General features: G+C 38.8%; 1 protein-coding gene across 1 annotated transcript in view; it reads right to left on the reverse strand.

Moving 5' to 3' along the window:
- Positions 1–638: 638 nt before the first annotated feature.
- The window catches only part of akirin1 (akirin 1), a 36,499-nt gene continuing 16,815 nt past the window's right edge, over positions 639–20,322 (reverse strand). Inside the window, exons 2-5 of the mRNA XM_060847241.1 lie at positions 14,174–14,317; positions 8,093–8,224; positions 3,107–3,178; positions 639–1,026 (exon numbers count right to left, since the gene is read on the reverse strand). Of these exons, the coding sequence (XP_060703224.1) occupies positions 1,016–1,026; positions 3,107–3,178; positions 8,093–8,224; positions 14,174–14,317 (359 nt within the window). The 3' untranslated portion in view covers positions 639–1,015. The remainder of the gene's footprint in view (positions 1,027–3,106; positions 3,179–8,092; positions 8,225–14,173; positions 14,318–20,322) is intronic.

A 20,322-nucleotide genomic window follows, 5' to 3' on the forward strand; every position in this document is an offset into this window, starting at 1 on the left:
CAAGTAATCTTAGTCCTATTTAATTGCCAAAATGAAGAAACAAGATTGAAAACCAATCTAAACTCTTGGTACAACAGGTAAAAATACTATTGTTCAAACAGACAATTCTACAAAACTGAGTTTAAACCAAGAACAGGACAATTTAAGAAAAGATAGTTTAACCCATTTTAAACCTTTGTACCATTCATAAGTGATTACTGGCTTTTCTACTTTCAGAAGAAAATTTGAAATAAACAGATCCCTGACATATCATGCATTCCTAATATGAGACCATAAAAGGTTTTAGCATTGTTCTCGTGACTTTCACAAGTATACATTTCATGTGTCTGGACAGTGAGCCATGGATGTTTATATTTCTGCCTCAGTCAATTTTTGCTTCAGACCAGGTTGTGCGCGCAATTTGGAGGTTTCCAGTTGAAACTTTGAATTCAAAGACTAGATTGGATATACACATCTCACTTACTGTGTAGTAACAGTGTTACAGGTATCTGTTGCTGACAGGTAACAATGCTCCACTGAATTAAAAATTCTACAAAAAAATGGAGATTTCTGCAATATTACTGTAGTGCACTGCATTTTTCAGATCAATATATAGAAACTGAAATTTCTACTTTAATGATGTTCAAAATTCAGATTAATCACTTGTGACAGAACTTTAATCCTTTCAAAAGGTTTGCACGGTAACAATCCCATATTCAGTGCCACTTCTTAAAAGCAGATTAACTGTTGCTTGGTATTCAGCTTCTTGAACTGGAAATAAATGGCAGGTTATTCTCACAGTAGCAGAGTTAGCAGTGGAAAGTAGACAAATCTCTGTACTGATAGCACAATGCCTGGTAAAGTCAGATTTTTTTTGTCTTTTTGTTTCATTTTACAAGAGGTAGGGTGGGCCAGCAGTGAAGAGTTAAAATCCCTCAAGTAGAAGATGGGTAAAACATGGCACCAAAATTAGTTCTCATTAAGTACAGCAGCTGACTTGAGGTGAAAGCCAACACCCGTTCAATCACAAAATGCTTCAGGACACATCTGTAGGGAAAAAAGAAGTATTGTAAGACGGTATATAGAAATGAAAAGAACAAGAACATTGCAATTAAAACTGGCCAGTCATCCAGTTAAATTCTTGCAATTCACTATTTACACATTAATAAAAGACTAACAGTTAGGGAAGTGCATTATCTAAAGTTATGCAAAGATAAACTTCATTAGACAAGATTACAACAGTTTATACAGTTGGACATGAACAGGATCATTACAGAAATCAAGCAGTTTTTTAAAAAATAGTTTAGAGATTTCAATCTTTACTACGTTAATAATGAGTAAAACCAAAATTGTGCCAAATCTATTCATAAATGTATATTGTTTCACAGAAGTGTGGAAATTCTACTGCATCCACTTCTATTGATAATAATCTACAATGGGCTAGCTGCCCTCTAGTGTCTCAGAATAGTTATTCACATTGTAGCTGTGGATAGAATGCCACCAGATTTTCCAAAACAAAAAAATGGGCAAAGTCAACTCACTGCACCTTCATAATACTTTATTCAACAAGAGTCACAGAGTATTGGGCAAAATTCCATTTTAAGGATCAAGCCAATGACAATAACCAGGTTGTCAAGCACAGGAAATATCCATTTATTATGCGCACAATCTCAGTTTTCCTAAATTGAGAACTCAATTCATTTCACATAAGCTGGTGGGAGCTACCATTTGCTTTTTACATCCACTTCATTTAAAAAGTAACATTAAAGTACTGGATACCAATCATTCACAATGTTCTCAAGGTAATCTATCTTCTCTAAACTGCTTACCTGCAGAGTTCTGTTCAAATGCTTTTTTGGATAACATTGCCTGTGTGAATGAACATCTCTATCTAGAAAAAACACTGACTAGCTCTCTAATGTTCAACGAATGACACTTATCTAAACGCAAAAGGGCCACTATTCATCACAACCCTAATTACAGCTGCTTTTAAAATGCTATGACAATAGGAGCAGAATAGAGGCTGAACATTTTGTAGTAAAGTGTCTCCAACATTTCAAGGCAAAGTTAATAGCTTGATGAAATATTCCCCATTTGCCTGATTATGCACAGCTGCAAAACAACCACATCATGCAGGAGAAATTAGTCTGATTGACCAGGGCTCGATTAATCTAAACATTCATTATCAGCAGGTTGTAGCAACAATATACTTTTAGATTAGATTAGATTAGATTAGATTACTTACAGTGTGGAAACAGGCCCTTCGGCCCAACAAATCCACACCGACCCGCCGAAGCGCAACCCACCCATACCCCTACATTTTAACTCTTACCTAACACTATGGGCAATTTAGCATGGCCAATTCACCTGACCCGCACATCCTTGGACTGTGGGAGGAAACCGGAGCACCCGGAGGAAACCCACGCAGACACGGGGAGAACGTGCAAACTCCACACAGTCAGTCGCCTGAGTCGGGAATTGAACCCGGGTCTCAGGCGCCGAGAGACAGCAGTGCTAACCACTGTGCCACCATGCATACACCATGCAACAGCATGCCAAACCTTCCTCGACTGTTCCCATCATGTCACTTAGCAACTCAGGTGTAACAGGGATGGATGATAAATGAAAACAGTGACAATGTGACACCCACTTCCTCAGCAAATATTTTAAAAATTCACAAGTTTTCCAATCAACAACAAAGCTGAACAGATTTAAGATTTCAGTTCTAGCTCAATTTAAACCACAACATTAGAGTGAAACACAATGCCCAACCTGAAACACACTAGGATTTTCAGAATTGTATATATTTGATTGAATCAGAAACTTGCTGGTGCATAGAAGTGTCAATGCTGTACAAAAGCTTTTTCTAAGAGCTGGTAAGCAGTTTATATTTCTAGAATGAATATTAAAAAAAATTGCTTTAGTCTCTCAAACAATTACCAAAAGTAAACCGGAATCTAATAGCCAGTGTTACAGAATGCAAATCTAAAATGCAAACTCTTTATATTCATATTTTAACTGAGTGGTAAGAGGGGTTAGGTACATGTCCAATGGCTTTCCTTGTCACTAAAAACTTGTAGAAATATTAAATTAAAAATTGCAAAGCCTACAAGAAATCTATACTTACAACTAGCAGGTCGTTCTCCATATCGTCTCATAATCTGATCGTGTGTGAATTTCACAAAAGCATCATATTGTTCTGAAAAATAGAATATTCTATTTAAAACAGAATGCAACAGAACTTAGTCTGAAACAGTTGGATTCAATTTGTTTGACATAATTTTGTAATAATAAAATGTTTTAATTAAGTTTGGAAGAATCTTTGTTTTGTCATTTTTAGGACAAGTGTGACACAATGGGTTCAATATATATTATTTTTGGAATTTTGGATTTCAAATTGGTGGCACAGAGAGAGGTCATTTGGTTGAAGTTTTTTTAAAAAAAACAAAAAGAAACAAAAAAAAAGTCAGTATTTCCTTCCGGAACAGAACCCCTAATCCAGCATTTCTCAGAAAGCATGTGGGTGGAAATCCCTGTGGTGTCAATGGAAAATTGTTTAAACTTGGTGGTTTTCAAAGGTCATTAACTTGTTTTCAGTTCAGAATAACCAAGGGATTAATTTTCGTTTAGAAAATAAAGACTGCAAGTGTTTGTCAGTTCAGAGGAGACCTAATTTGGCTCTCTCTTTTTACAGGAGTAGAGGATGGCTCAGGGAAAATGTGGTCACCTCAGCAGAAGGGTAGTTTATGAAGCCTCCAAACTAAGAAAGAAAGAGCTTGGTTAGAAATATACAGGTTATTAAAAACAGAATATTTTAAAACTTGTGTGTAATGACGTAAGGATTTACCGCTGCAGTTCACAGGAAACAAATGGAGTGAATTAGTAAATTGTACTCAAAAAAGAGTTGATATGCAGGTGCTGATTCCAAGGATTTGACTTTCTACAAATGGATCATGGCAGGAAACAAGTTGAGATTTTGATTTGATGGGTGTTTTAAGATCTGTGTTCCATATTTAAAATGTTGGCTTTCACTTATTTCTCGTTAATAAGTCCTGTTAAAATCCACAACCTTGCAGGATTCTGTCCCAGTGACTAAAAAGCATGTTAATTAAGAAAACAAAAAAATCCATCAAGCCAGGTTTCAATCTGGGGTCTGACTTGAACAGCAATATAATTAGCTGGTATCATAAAGCTTATGAAATACACTACTGGAACAATTATGTTTCATACCCACAATCTAAAGACTTGAGATCTTTTAGCACTGTGTCAGTGCCATGGTTAACTGTCTCAATCCAGGCTGGATGACCAAGGAATATGCTTTCATAACACTTGCCAAAAAGGCTAAGTATCAACCTGTACATCTTTCCAATATACACAAACAGTAGATGTTAATAGCAAGAGATTCCTGGTCAGCCACACAAAGAAAACTGGAGTCTCTGCCATCACTATTCATTGCTTCAGGATTAAAAGTAGTATATCTAGCCACAGCAGCCAGACTCTTGGACTCGGGATTGGGTTCCAGCTGGGATTGATTCCAGACATCTTTTTGCCCTATCCCTAATGGGACAGCTTCCAGAATCAAACAGGATAAGATTAGTCAGCATGTAGAAAAGTGCAGGTTAATTCAGAAGAGTCAATATGGATGAGTAAAAAATGTCTAAGTACTTGGAATTTTTTTTGAAGCAGTAACAGAGGGTTGATAAGAGCAATGTTTTTGATGTTCTCTACGTAGACTTGCAAAAGAAATTCTACACAAGAGCCACACCATAGAACTAAGAAAAACTATAGCTCAAAAGGGACAGTACTAAAGGCATTATAAAACGGGGAGGTGATGGTCTAGTGATATTATCGCTTGGCTGTTAATCCAGAGACCCAGGTAATGTTCAGGGGACCCAGGTTTGAATCCCGCCACAGCTGACTGTGTAATTTGAACTCAGTAAAAAAACTTTGGAAGAAAGAATAATGATAAGTGAGAATCCATTGTCAATTGTCGAGAAACCCATCTAGTTCACTAATGCCCTTCAGGGAAAGAAACTGCCATCCTTACCTGGTCTGGCCTCCATGTGACTCCAGACCCATAGCAACATGGTTGACTCTCATCTGCTCTCTGGACAATTAGGGATTGGCAATACATGCTGGCTTGGCCAGTGATTCCCTCATCCCATTAATTAATGTTTTAAAAAGTACAGGAAGTAGATTAAGTATAGAAACCAAAGCAATAATTAATGTGCATATTTTTCAGGTAGGACAAAAGGATTATAGTAGAGCTCCTCAGTTGTCAGTATCGAGTCCCTCACCTATCGTGTGTTAACAACGAAATCTAGATCTTAGTGTGCAGGTGACAATGTCAAAGGTTACACACAATATAAAATTTGGGAGCACTGTATACCGGACAACAGTAAAAAGGTCTCCAAAAGAACACTGACAGGTTCGAGGAGACAGAAAGCTGATAGTTGGAGTTCAATATGGAGAATCGTAAAGAGATTTATTTTGTGTTAAAATGAAGGTATAAACTGAAAGAGTACTATACATGTTGAAATGCTGCAGGAACAGAGACGTAGCTCCATATACTCAGGTGGACTGACAGAAGGTTTCAAAATCATGAGGGGGCCTGGACCAGATAGAATTGAAGAAACTGTTCCCATTGGTAAGAGCATCAAATAAAACAGAGGGCACAAATGTAAAGTTTTTAAAAAATAAAAGCAGCAAATGAAAGTGAAAGCAGATTTTAAAGGTGAGACAATTTAACTAAAAAACAAACGTACAGGGCTACAAGGGGAAAAAAAGCAAATGGTATTAAGTCAAATGCTTAAAGAGCTGGAGAAGGTAATGGGCGGAATTCACCAAAGATCCTTATGTAGCATCTTCCAAAAGCAAACAACTGCTTTCATCTTTAAAAAAACACAAGGGTAGCAGCTGCATTGGAATACCACCACATGCAATCTCCCCTCCAAGCCATTCATCATCTGGACTTGGAGTCAAAATCCTGGAATTCTCTCCCCAAAGATATTAAGAGTCAATTTACAAACACTTGGACTACAGTAGTTCACCACCACCACCTCCACCTTCTCAAGGGCAACTAGGGACAGGTCATAAATGCTGGCCAGCTGACAATGCCTACATCTCATGAGTTAATTAATAAAAAAAAAGTGTGACCTTCTACATCGTAACAATTCTGGGATTCTTGATGTTGCAGTTCAGATCTGCCTTCAGGCAAGTAGTAAAGCTAAATTTAGAGATGAATTCTTCACCACATTGCTTTGACATTTAGAATACCCATGTATGTCTGGGTAAAATTATTCACAGAATCATTATAAAGTCTTCAATGTACCAGTGGTCAGTTCACACTTAGCACTTAAAAGAAAAGACATAAGACCTGTTCAAGTGTTGTTGGGAGGACCAGAATTTACTTGTGCACAAATAATGCTGCAGTACTTCAAGCCAAATTGTTTAGTATCATAGACCTTCTCCCAGCAGAGGTGTGCATAGGCTATATTTCTTAACTCTCCAACTCTCAAAAGTTAACTAAGTATGACAGGCAACTGCAAAAATTGCTCTCCAACTTACAGAGCAAGTGTAGCTTTACAGTTACTCCTACCTTGTTGCATATTGTGTATTTATCATTGTAAGACAATTTCTTCCTTTCAGGCTGCAAGAATCTTGAAACCCATTCTTGACTACCCACAAGACAATATGACAGGTGCTCAGATTGACCATTGGTAACACAAACAGGAAGCAGCAAAAACATACAATAAAGAAAGACAGAAGGATAAAGGGTAAAGTGAAGTTGGAAGTTTTGTCGTGCCCAGAACCAAAACAGGATGCAGCAATTACTTAAAAAGATAACTTAGGTTAACTTGTAAACAGTACCATGTAGATTTGCAAGACTAAGATTTTGCCCAAACTTTAAATATTTCCAAACTTATTGAAAAGAATCACATTGAATATATGGTATTCCAATCATTTTATGCAGAGATCAGAAGAGATTTTCAAGTGTTCAAAGTATTTTCAAAAATCTAAGTGTCACTGGGGGAAAATAAACAATGGCAGAGATTGTCTCTATCCAGCTGCAATTCACATATTACAACCTTGTTTTTCTAAAGACATCTATATAATATCTAAACCATGTGCACATAGACTGAAGCGAGTCCTCAATAACGTTTGGCTGCATTCCTGAACAAAGTTCCACCAAATCTTTCATCAGAAAATCACAAAACGCTTTATCCTCAATGCTGACATTACATTGGTAAATTTGTATGTTGTTTAATTGACCAAATTTAAGAATGCAGGGACGTCACTTCTTACAGCACCTCCTGTGGACTTCTGACTTTGACACTGCCCTGTCAACTTATGACTTTGCACACACCCCCTCCCAGATATGCCAAAAGGTGGAGCCACAGTCTACACCAGGAAGTGCTTCATCATTAAGATCTAGAACAGATCGAGCCATTGTTCATTCCTGACTACATCACCACTAACCACTTCCAGGATTCACTCAACATTGTGGACTTGTTCCTCTTAGTTAGTTGTGGGGCCCTGGCCTTTCTCCTCCTCTTGGCCAGCAGAGCCAGTCATGGCTCCGTTCAGTAGATTTTCCAACTCCACTTTGTTGGAGCAGACTCTGGAAGGAGGGAGTAGACACCAAAAAGCAGCACACTCTCAAAAGAGATGCCATCAGATAGTCACCATGAATGGCTTGGATCAATCATGGCTCAAATAGACAGTCTGAAGTCTAGTGACAAAGGCTCTCTGATTCAGGCCTCAGGATCCACTGAGTTCAGACATTTGGAGATAGTAAATGTCAGAAAGGGAGACGCCTGAAAATACAGTACTGGTAAAACTGTACCAGAATGGTGCCAATCGGATCAGGGAAATTATATTAAAATTAACCTTCAAAACAAGATTACACGTCCAATTAGCTTTCTCATTTAAACACAAAAACATTAAATAAGGCCATATTATATGAGGACTTATTGTACTGTTAAAGATGGTTGCTAGAATTCACAACTTGAAATTTTATTCACCATTATAATACTGTCTATTACTCTCACACAACACTGCTCAATGTTTCCCAGTTCTCCACTGAACTGAACAATGTTTCAAATTATCTTACCTGCAAGTTTTGTGTTCAGAACTTGTTCATATTCCTCCCGGATCTTGCTTTCATGATCTTTAAGTAGGCGCTCACAGATTATTCCAACCTGTCGTAACGTGAACAAAGGTTGGTCTTTCTTAGATAACGTCCCTACATAAAAAAAATGAATTTCAGTTATAGGAACAAATTCAGTTCCGATTGAAGAAACTTTATTTTCTATCACTGGCCTACAGATCTGATGCGATTACTGCAGACCTTTAATGTTGAATGGCTTCTTAAAGCAGATCTTCGATTCAACAGCCAAAATTACAGCTGCCAGAAATGATCAGAATTTCCAATAACTGCATAATCCTTCACCTTTGAGCAATTGTGATAAAATCACCTAAAATAAACAAATTTCTAGATAATTACATAGCCTTTTTATGTGACTATACCACCTACTTGAAAGACATTGCTAACTGATAATGATAGAAAAACAAAGTAAGAGGAGAATAAAGTGAAGGGAAAGATTAAAAAGGATAAAGGAAGGACCTATGGAATTGGAATTTCTTCTTCCTTTTCATTTCAGATCGTTTTTTGGTTAGTAGTTTCATGATCTTTACTCCTGTTAAGCAAATCAGTTTTGTGCTTGAAAAAAATTGAATTACCCAATATTTTAAAGTTTACAAATTTAATCCTACATTACAGGAGCAATAGAAATGATACAAAAGTCAAAAGTTACCAATGGAATTTGCAATCTCTCCCAAAGCTGCAGTTTACAGCCCATTCTCATGCCACCTTCTGCACAGTGGACCAAAATTTTGAGGTCCCTTCCTCTCATTAGCAGAGCTCATGGCATTCAAATAATTTCTCATTTGTAAGCATTTACAAAGAATGTGCACTCAAAGGAGTTTGGTATGATACTAACAACTGTCAACTCAAGATAGATATTTTGCTTTGTAATCCCAGACTTCAACCTGGCACAATTACCCCTAACATCAATCATTCACACTAATTTTAGGAACATTGTTTCAGTAAAAGGGAAATTTCACTTACTTTCATAGAAATGTGACTCTCCTTAAGATATCCATGTATTTTTGTGGACACAGGACAAAATGCACAGTCAACTACCAATATGAAGCCAGTTCAAATACAGCGGTTTTTGACAATGCTAAAGTTAAAACAAGTGGCCATTGCTGAAGGCTACACCAATGACCACTCAACAACAAAAAAAATGACAAACCAATTGTACTTTGTAAGATCTACCTTGAGAGCAAGTTATCTTTCCTGTTTCTAAAAGTAGCGTTCTTTGCCATCAGTTTTCTCTTTTACTGCAAATTTATCTCTATAGGGAAGCTGTTGCATTTGACAGTGAGCACCACCTTTGGAGATCCAGAGGAGCTAACTGCTTTTTCAAGCTAAGAAAAGGCATGGCTTCAATTCTTTCTATTGGAAATTCTCAAACTTTCTCACAACCCTGATTTCATAGAAACTTGGAAGTGGATAGGTTTGGTTTTAAAAATTCAAGAGCTTTCACCGGAATTTTTAAAAATCAAATATTAAAGCATTATACTGAACATTAGCGACTTGGAGTGTTTTCAATATCGGTTGTAACATTAAATATGCCATATAGACCACACAGAAATTCTTGCCTTTTGAATCAAATGTGGTGTTTCTACTTAGCTGTAAATGTTTCTTATGTCTTCCAGAAAAAAGAAAGTTTTGATTTTGTTACTACTGCTCCTACAAAAAAGGTTGAGTGGGTCAAATGTTTCATCTCACTTGCTCAACAAATTGAAATAGCTTGTTTGCACCATGTTATTCACACATTTATTCGACAGCCAATATCATCCAGGCTGACTGAAGATGTTACCTAGTATGGTGATGAAACGTCTGAAAACAAACCTTCCAGCTCAGCAAGCAAACTTACATCCAATGAATATCACATTTTGGATTTGACTACTGGGTAAAGGCTCATTCATCAAAGTGTCATTGAGACAGACAGAGTCTTACTTTCACCAATGGTTCTTTTTGCATTGCCATTTGCAGTCAAATCTTGCCTGTGTGTTGGAGGAGCATCTTCCCTTTCCTAATTATTTACAGAATTAACAATCTCATGGTATGGAGAAAAAAGCCTTTCAGCCCATCGTGTCCTTGCCACATCTGCCAGTCAAAATATGACTGACTGCATTGATGACATGGCTGATTCGTCAAACGATTAAATCAAAAAGACTGCAGAGTTTCTCTAGACTCAAGTTTTGAAGTGTTTTTTACATTTGAAAACATAATGCATTGTAAGATATGATCAAATTGGAAAACTAAAGAGACTAATTTCCTACAGTGTTTTCATTTTTTAGAAATGAAAGTGCATTCGAAGACAAAAATCATATTGGCTCTGCTCAGTTACCTTAAAATTAATAGCAGAGCCCTATTCTGAAGGGTCACTGGACCCGAAACATTAAACTTTGCTTTTTCGCCACAGAAGCTGAAGACCTGCTGAGTTTCAGTAACTTTTGCTTTTGTTTGATTTTTAGCAACCAGAGTTCTTTGGGAATTTTTTTTTGCCTTGTTATTATATCTTCAATAATAGATTCCAACATCTTTCCTTTGACAGAAGTTTACTGTCTCACTTGTTTTTGACTAAAGGAAGCGCATTGGTTATTTTTCAATCTAAAAGGAATCTTCCCCGAATACAGAGGAACCTCGATTATCAGAATATCGATGACCCAAATTTCGTTGTCCGAAGATGATCCGATGGTCCTGATAGAAATATTATAAAGAGGGGTTTTCAACATTGATTGCATCTTTTGTTCATTGATTAAACATGAACTCGGCTTACTGAAATGCTGCCGAGAACAGTTCTGGACAGATGGGAGTCCAGGCACTGTCTCCAAATGACTGACCACCTGCCCTCTCCCCACACTTTCCCTGGAGTTCTACGTAGGGGTGTACCCTAAATCCTCCTTCCCCAGGTAATCTCTCCAACACTGTCCTGAGGACAAAGGTAGAACTTGTCAAAAAGTGGTGTGGCTGCATGTGTATACACTATTTTGAGAGTCACCCCATAAAGGCAGCAGCTGTCTTGCTGCTGGTTGCTGGTGTCCAGTCTGGTTGCGCCGGTTGGGGAGGGGGGTTGGACGGGTTGTTGGGGCTCGCGCACAGTATGCTGCTGCCTACTCCTGAACGAGGAGCAGTCTGTGCGCGTGCACGTGTGTGTGCGCGCGTGTGTCAAGAGGCTTCAGCAATGCTGCAGGTTCTGTACACAGGAGTGTGTCTCAGCTCAGAAATAAGCCCGAAGAGAGAGAGGGGAAAAAAAAAGGAAACTTCAGAAAACTCTAAGCCCTAGAGGAGAGGCACTGAATCAATTAACCAAACAAACAAAATATAGTGCCCGCCAATCTCATTCAGATAATTGAGGTTCCTCTGCAAAATGAGTTTTGGGGAAATCAGTTGGTATGGTAGTTCATCTCGTGAACCACTTTTTTCAAGACCTTACGATTAAATCCATTAGGACCCAGGGACTTGTCAACTCTCAGGAGCAGAACAGGAGAAAGATGATAATGCGCTGAGGGGCGGCATTTCATGGCCACAGACAAGGTTCTATGGAAGGAGATCAGTATTGGAAAGCCTACTGCATACCAAATACAAGCAGGGGAAATAACAATACATACACATTCTATTGAATGTTCACAACACCTTTGTCAACCTTTGTTCAACATCACTGATATTTTGTTCGCTCTATATACAAAGGCGCAGCTGTCAAAGAGTTGCCCAAAATGCACTGCATGAGCCAAACTGATTTGCGTTAACCCTCACCTGTGAAGTCATCATCTGCTTAGTGTGCTTGCAGCTATTTACCTTCCCTTGCTATGTAAATCTGAAGTGTACAAAGGATGACAGAAAACACTTTTGCCAGCCTCCCTATCTCAGCCCAAAAAGCCAGCAAGCCTCCAAAAACATCCATTCCCCTTCTTCATAGGCCAGTTTATCAACCCCAGACGTTTCACACTTCCAACTCCCAATGCAACCGGTCTACATGGTTACAGAACTGGCTGAGTGGCAGAAAGCAGAAGGTAATGGCTCAGGGTGTTCGTGTAACTGGAAGTCCGTCCAGTTAGGCTTTGCAAGGATCTGGGTTGGCTTCCTTGCTGTTTGTGGCATATATACAAGTGATTGAAGGTTGACTAGAGGAGGGTTGATCAGAAAGTTAATGGATGATATAAAAATTGGTGGGGTGGTAATTAGTGAGGATTGCCTTAGATTACAGGAGGGTAATAGACACGCTGATCAGTAACAAAATGGAATTGAATCTGGATAACTTGATGTGATGCACTTGGGCTGGACAAACAAGACAAGAGAATATACGAAGAGCAGCAAGACCCTGGGAATCAGTATGCATCAGGGAGCAGGAGAGGTAGATAAAGTGATTAAGGTGGCACATGGAACACTGGTTTTTACCAGCTGAGGTAGAGAGTTTAAGAGTAGGGAGATTACGTTGGAACTGTATAAAACACTGATTAAGCCACAAGTACAGCCGTGTTCGCAGTTCTGGAATTTACAATATAGGAGTAATGAGACTACCTTGGACAGGTGCAGAGGAAATTTATGTTGTTTGGGTTTGAGGGTTTTAATTACAAAGAGGTAGGGTAGAAGGGGTACGTAATTGAGATGTATAAAGTTAAGAGTGGTAAAGACAGGAAGAAACTTTTCCTCAAGGCAAAGGAATCAATGAATAGGGGACATAGATTTAAAGGTTTGAGACAGGAGGTTTACAGTAGATGGGAGGAAAACCAGTTTCACCCAGAAGGTGGTGGGAATGTGGAACTCACAGTTTATAAGGGTGCTAGCGAGACAGAAACCCTTGTAACAGTTAACTAGCACTAAAAAAAATGTACAATTGCGATGCCAAGACCTCCAAAGCTAACAGCTAAATAAAATGGGATGAGAATAATTAGGTTGTGTTTGAATGGCACAGACTTGAAGAGCCAAAGGGCCTCTTTCTGAGGTGTAGTCCTCTTTGAGATAAACCCAGGATTGGTTGGGAAAGGAGACACATGAAGTGACTTATGTCTGGTGTGGTCATTCACTGCCTCTCCAGGTCAGGGTGCTCTTCTTTGTCATATACTGCCTAGCAATATTTGCTACACCATTTCCCCCCCCTCCCCCAACTTAATTACACACTCTTATCCAGAGCCTGCAGTCCCCAGCCATGAAGATAACTAGAGGACATTCAGTCCACACCTATGGATGCACTTGTACAGTTTCAATCCCAGCAAACAGATTAACCCACTGTGATCGATACCTTGGATCAGAGGGACAGATCATATCCCCCCACCAATTAAGAATACCTCAACCAGATGCCTAACCATGGACAGTTCTCTGGGAGTGGTAATGGGAGGCTACTCTCAACCTACCATGCCAGAATCCCCCTGACTGGTGGGTTCCTTCACGGACTATGCCCCTAAAACTTAAGAGTCATGGCTCCTGCTTGCCGCACACGGGTGCAGCTGAGAGACCGATGTAGCAAACTGCACACAGCAAGAGATATACTCCCTTAACTGATGACTGCTTAGCAAAAAGACAAGCTATTTGTTTCTGTAATTGTGCTAATTGGCACAAAGGCAGAAATGCTGTGAACATGCATGTAGGTCCAAATTAAGGAATGACAAGAGAGCTAGCAATTCAATCTGAATGCCTGTCCCTGTGCGCAAATCTTTCAATGCGAGCTGCTGGTGCACCCGGCAATGCAGGTTTAGTCTGCTAGAATATCCTGACTGTAAATAGGAGCAGAAGTGCCAGAATAGTAGTGACTGATTAGCAGATGCCTAATGCTATACCATAGAGAAGGTACAGTGCCTGATGCCCACTGTTGAAGACATCATGAAGATTTTGGAGCAATCAGCAAGCTGAATCCACCAAGTACACACTCTTGTTGAATATTCCCAATACCCAGCTTGTTTGCTGAGTTAGGTTAAGATGGGAGACCAAAACTAATGAGGCAAGTTGTGGTATTAACAAAATTAATCTGTCGATTGCTATTGTGGCATTCTCTAGCATGATTAAAACTAGCAAAAATATTAATGCAAATTTCTGAAATGTAGTTTGAATATCTTTGCTTACCTGGTGAGCTTGGTGCATTTAGTAATAAAGTATTAGATGATCCTTCAACAGAACTGTTTGCCTCACTTGGATTAAAACTTCCTTCTAACTGTCTCCTCCATTGGAAGCGGCTATATTCTTGCCTGATGTTCTGAAATATCTGTTCTGCAAATTCATTTAAAAGACAAAGTATAACCAAATGAGAAAAGCCAAATAAAAATTATGAGTCAAACTTCACATACAGCAATGCTACAAATTATTCCTAAAGTTCTGCATGGAAATGAAATGTTATGCAAGTTCACCGAAATCTGTAAGTTAGAAACACCAGAAACTTGCATCAAATGGCTCTTTTCAAAATGGTCATTATAATCTAGAAACCAAATAAGAAAATTAGTTGTATCTCTTGCAGCATTCTTTCTTTCAGCATCCTCATTTAAAAGGCCCAATATTTATGCACTGCCAGTGGAAATGAAATTTCAGATTTTAATTTGGTGGTTAGATATCGGAGTCCATTGTACTACCAAGATCTTCAACATGGAAAACATTGGGAGCATCATGACCCTATAAATCTGCTGTGTTGGCCATTTGCACATTACAAGGGGCTGCTGTTGGGCCTGGGAGAACCCTGTGACATAGGAATGATTAATACCTACTGATCCCAGTCCTGACTTCGTCCTTCCACTCGCTATGGTTGTTAATATTGTCAGTTTCTGATACACTGGTAGATTAAGATGTCTGTAATTGCCAAACTTTGAAATACTCCTGCATAGCTGATCACATGACCTCACCCCATGACTCATTTCCCCTCCCCCCACTCCCAACTCCAAAATCATCCTATCCCCAATACTGGCAGGATTGACAAAACAGTTAAAGGGTAGAGATTGCTATGCTGATTCCTCAATGAGAATTGAGTGTTGTTATAGATAGCCCCTGACATTGGAATTACAGCATGGGTACCTAATTTTATTAAACTTCCTGGATTCCTCTCTCATTTGCCAAACGTGACAGAATCAGTAGGAGCAACCATTGTACAGCCCATGCTATATCAATATTTATTGCTCATCCCTAATTGCCTAGAAGGCAGTTAAATATACTCAATGTGGTTGACTCTTTAAGACGGAGGTAGTTTCTGGAATATCAATGGGATCAAGGGTTTACAGGAAGAAAGCAGGATAATGGGATTGAGAAGCATACTAGCTATGATTGAATATCAAGGTAGATGTGATGGGCCAAATAGCCTAATTTCTGCTCCTACGTCTAATGGTCTTACGTTGGTGTGGCACTGGAGTCACATGTAGGCCAGACCAGGAAAGCATAGAAGATTTCCTTCCCTAAAAAAAAAGGGCATTTGTGACCCACATTGGTTTTCTCAACAATCGACAATGGATTCACGGTCACTAGACTCTTAATTTTCTTTTATTGAATTCATATTCTACCATCTGCCAAGGTGGGATGTGAACCTGGATTCCTGGAACAATAGCCAGGTTTCTGGCTTAATAGTCTAGTGATAATACCAACAGGCTATTGCCTTCTCTGAAGCACTACTACGTTAGTAAAATGAAACAAATTTCAAAACAGGCCTAGTAACTCAAAAACTGAACATCCAGGATGTGCTATCAATAGAAGGCTGTCTGCAGTTCGTCATTTGCAAATACCTATCCACTTCAATACAATTACTTGAGAAACTGTCAAAAAAAAGTGTTAGTTTTTTTTGGGTGCATCCATTTGTACTGGTTTTCCTGTACAGGTTGTTCTGCTGTAATGCACATTTCATGAATGCAAAAAATCACTAACACATTGACAAATTGGGGAAATTTTTTCTAAAGCGCGAACATTTAGAGTGTGCATAGGCTATAATGTGACTCCAGCCCCATTAGTTTAAACAGTGCTGCTATTGCATGATTTTCTTATAACACAGGATTGCATGAGATCAGAACTACTGTGTTATAGCAGAACTGACTGCATTGCATTAACTAAGGTTTTTTCACCATTCCCAGTCAACCAGACCTTCAAAAATATTTCTTACTAAATATCCATAATGGATAGCTGTCCTAAAGAATCTGATATTTTGCACAACAGGAAATGAATGGGAATTAAAAGATGCACATCCTTGTGAAGCCAAAACAAAAAATAAAAAATACCCTCTTGGATAAATGAGTGTAAAGAGGAAATACTGAGGTTCAAGGCCTCTTGAAAAAGTGAAAATACAAACACTAAGTTTAAAGGGATGTCTCGGGCATCTTTGTCAAGCAAAATCAAGCTCTAGTGCATTATATACCATTGTAAACTATATAAATGCAAATCAACAAGATGAATATTACAAGAGTGAATTAATACCTTTTATCTATAAAATGGAAAATAGAATCAGAAATTTTACTTCAGCAAATAAACTTTTTTAATTTTCAAATATTCGATCTGGCATTTAGACGAGTGCAAATAAGCTTTCAATATTACCGATCTGGGATATGCCTATAAACTCATGATACTGGAGCAGCAGTTCAGAGTAAGACTCAACCCAAAACGGTAATCTGTACAAGATGTGCTGAAATAAACCATTTTATATAGTGTTTTATTTTAGAAAATTGGTGAAGGATAGCACTCAAGCCAAAACAATGTTTAAATTTTACAGGTTAGTTATTAAAAAACATCTCCTTACCCAGATACAGTTTAGCAAAATTATATACAACTGCATCTCGCTGAAATTCTAAGGGGAATCTGTCAATTAAGAGTTCATTGTATGGTGATGGGGGTAGTCTTTCAAACCTCAGTTCTGTTGATGACTTTAAATCCATTCCATTTTCTCTCCTAAAAAATCTTTTAAAACCAAGCCCAATCCGTTTTCACCCATGTATTATTCCCATATCGAATGATTATTTTCAATGACGTTCAACATAACCATTATGTCGTATCCTATTTAAAATGGAATTCCACATCCACAGTTTCCACAAAAGTGAACATTTCAACAACCTAAGAACTTTTAAACAAACTTTTTTAAAACAACATTTTCTGGAGTTCAATAGGGCAACAGTTCCTACTCTCATCCACTAGAAAAATAACAGAACCAAAAGCAATAAAATAATCATGAATATTAGAATATGAAGCATTTCAAAAAGGTGAACCATGAGACATTTGAACTACAGACAAATACATACTGATGATCCTATTTAATTTTGATGATCCTGCAACGGCTTTTTGTATATTGAGTGACTGGCTATAAAGGAACCATCTGTTAAGTGTTGTTATTCTAACATCGAAAAGACAAAGAGAACGTAGAAAACATTACCACACCAATGGTGTGAAGAAAACAAAGCTTCAGAAAATTTGACTTCATAATATACAATACAAAAAAAACACAATTTAATTTCATTGAAGCAGATATAGAACAGTTCTAAAATAAAGAAATATGGATGCTGAAGATCCAAAACAGATTGCTGGAGAAACTCAGCAGGTCCGGCAGCATTGTGCAGAGAAATCAACGTTAACATTTCAAGTCCAGCAACCCTTCTTCAGAGCTGCCCAGGGGACTCAAAACCTGAACTTCATACAATAGGAATTACTAAGACAGTCATACAGCATAGAAACAGGCCCGTCAGCCTATCATGTCTACGCCAACCAACATAGACCAAACTATACTAAGTCATTCACTTGCACTTGGTCCATAGCCGACTGCCATTGCATTTTACATACCCGTGCAGATGCTTGTTAAATACATGCCTCAAACAGCACTCTTGCAGCACGCTTTCATGCATCTACCACCTTCTGGGGTGAAAATTCCTCCACGTAAACTCATACCACCTGTCTTAAAGAACATAATCTCATGATCTTCTGACTATAACCTCTTAATTTTGTACACCTCAAATTAGAGCCCTCTTCAGCTCCATGGAAAACAAATCTAGCCAGTCTCCATAACCAAGTCTCTACATTTCATCTCAGGCAATATGTAGGTGAACCTCCTTTGGGGCCATGACATACGAGCGGTATTATCACAAGACTATTAATACAGACACCCTGGAAATGTCAAAAAGACTCAAGAACCTTCTCTGAAGTCCCAAGATATTGGCAGAGTAGGGCTCCCATGACAGAGTTTATCCACTCCAGCTTTTTCTTTTCAATGTCTTCTTTGCTTACTGTCCTGAGCTTGGTGGCTAGCATCAGTGACAAGTGCCCAGAGTGCGGACCTCAGTCAGGGCTACTGTAGACCACAAGTGAGCGCCTGGTAGCTTTTCCAAACCAAGCACAAGACCTGGAATTGGTAGCTGCAACATTGGCAGAGGCAACCTACATGTGGTAAGCCCAGCAGTAAAAGATGGCACCTGAGGATTGACGACTTTGTTGTTAGTTCAGTCTGGCACTGGTGAAGCAGTGGCAGAAGGACATCACAGCAGCATCAAATGTGGTGGGCCAAGTGTTGAGAGATGCAACTCTGACATTGGTTGCTCTTGTTGGCAGTGAAAGAATAAAATCGGCCTAGTGGCAAATATGGTGCCTGAGGGTTGATCACTTTGATGTTAGTTGGGTCTGGTGCAGATGGCGGTGAAGTAGTGGCAGGGAATGGTGGCACAGGAATTATTAATGGTGATGAGCTGGCTCAGTACAGATGGACCCTCTAAGCTTTCTCTCTATTTTCCTTATTCTGAAATTATTCAAAATGGTGCCATTTTGTGGCAACAAATGAAAGCTTTCCACTGAATTTTATTGCATTCTTATTGTAAAATACACAAAATTAAAATCAAGTAAAACCTATAGTAGCATACATATTGGTTCAATATCCACATCACTAAAAACGGATTTCTGCCACATGGTCACTCTGAAGAAGTGAATAGTGAATTTGCAATGAGTCAAATTTCAGGGGGATCTGCCCACAAGTTTATGTAAGTGATGCTTAGAGATAGTCCCATATAATCCAATTTGCCTACAACATGCTCTATTAAAAAGTCAAAATAGAAATATTACCTTTGCAATGTTAGTCTACAAATGGCCTGTCATTAAAAAATGTTGCAAAGTTCAGCATATTGGACAAAAAAAAATTGCTGTCTCTCCAGGCAAGTACAATACACAGATCTGTCATGTTGATAAAAAAAAATGACTGCAGATGCTGGAAACCAGATTCTGGATTAGAGTGGTGCTGGAAAAGCACAGCAGTTCAGGCAGCATCCGAGGAGCAGGAAAATCGACGTTTTGGACAAAAGCCCTTCATAAGGAATATTCCTGATGAAGGGCTTTTGCCCGAAACATCGATTTTCCTGCTCCTTGGATGCTGCCTGAAGATCTGTCATGTTGTCAAATGTGTTTTTGGTGTTTGTGTTGCAGTGCGAAACCCTCAGTGACCTTGATGACTTCAGCTAGGGAAACATGTGGGCTAGCATTCACTCATCAGACCCCTTGGATGAAGGACATACTACATCTATCACTGGCATTGTAGATTACATGGTATTGTCCACCTTTAACACTGGTTTCCACGGTTGCCTCTGCTGGAAATTTCTTCACTGGCCTACCACAGGTGAATAGAGTGTCAAGTTGGTTTGCCCCATCTTTGGCAGTTTGCAGTCAAAAGTGATTTGAACCCAGCATGGCATTTGTTAGCATTTTCCACAACATTATGATGCTTGTAGAGTGGAGTTTATTCTGGCTTCCTTAAAAGAAAAATTGATGTTCCCCAATAGCTACAGAGATCAACTCCAGTCAGTAGTGGTTTTCACACTGACTAGAGCTTTGTTGGGGGTTTTTGGCAGCAGGGAGTATCAACTTGACAATCAAGGTGGCAGCGTCAGGATAAGAAAAGCTTCCTTACAATTAACTGTTCTATCATCTTTTTTCCCTTGATGCACATTGTTGGAGTTTGAGCCAGACTTAAAAAGCAAAAACAATGCTGGAGACCATTCAAGTGGTTTTATCGCTTCAAACTGTGGGTAAAGCATAAGTTAGCAAAGCAATGTAGCTTACACTTTCCGAACACGAGCAGCAGTAGCTTTTCAGGCCACAGAACTTTAAGATGAAAAGCAATGGTGAAAAAGTGATGTGACACGTTAAAAAAGTCAAGACATATAGCTTTTCAGGATGTGGGTAGAACCATTTTGCAGCAAATCATCTGCCATTACTGCAGCGCAGTCACCATTTACTGCACAAAATTATGCTGTGCCTGGTCCTGAAGCAGTCCAGCCATGTATTAC

This window comes from Hemiscyllium ocellatum, chromosome 30 (genome assembly GCF_020745735.1).
Source record: "Hemiscyllium ocellatum isolate sHemOce1 chromosome 30, sHemOce1.pat.X.cur, whole genome shotgun sequence".
Lineage (NCBI taxonomy): Eukaryota > Metazoa > Chordata > Chondrichthyes > Orectolobiformes > Hemiscylliidae > Hemiscyllium > Hemiscyllium ocellatum.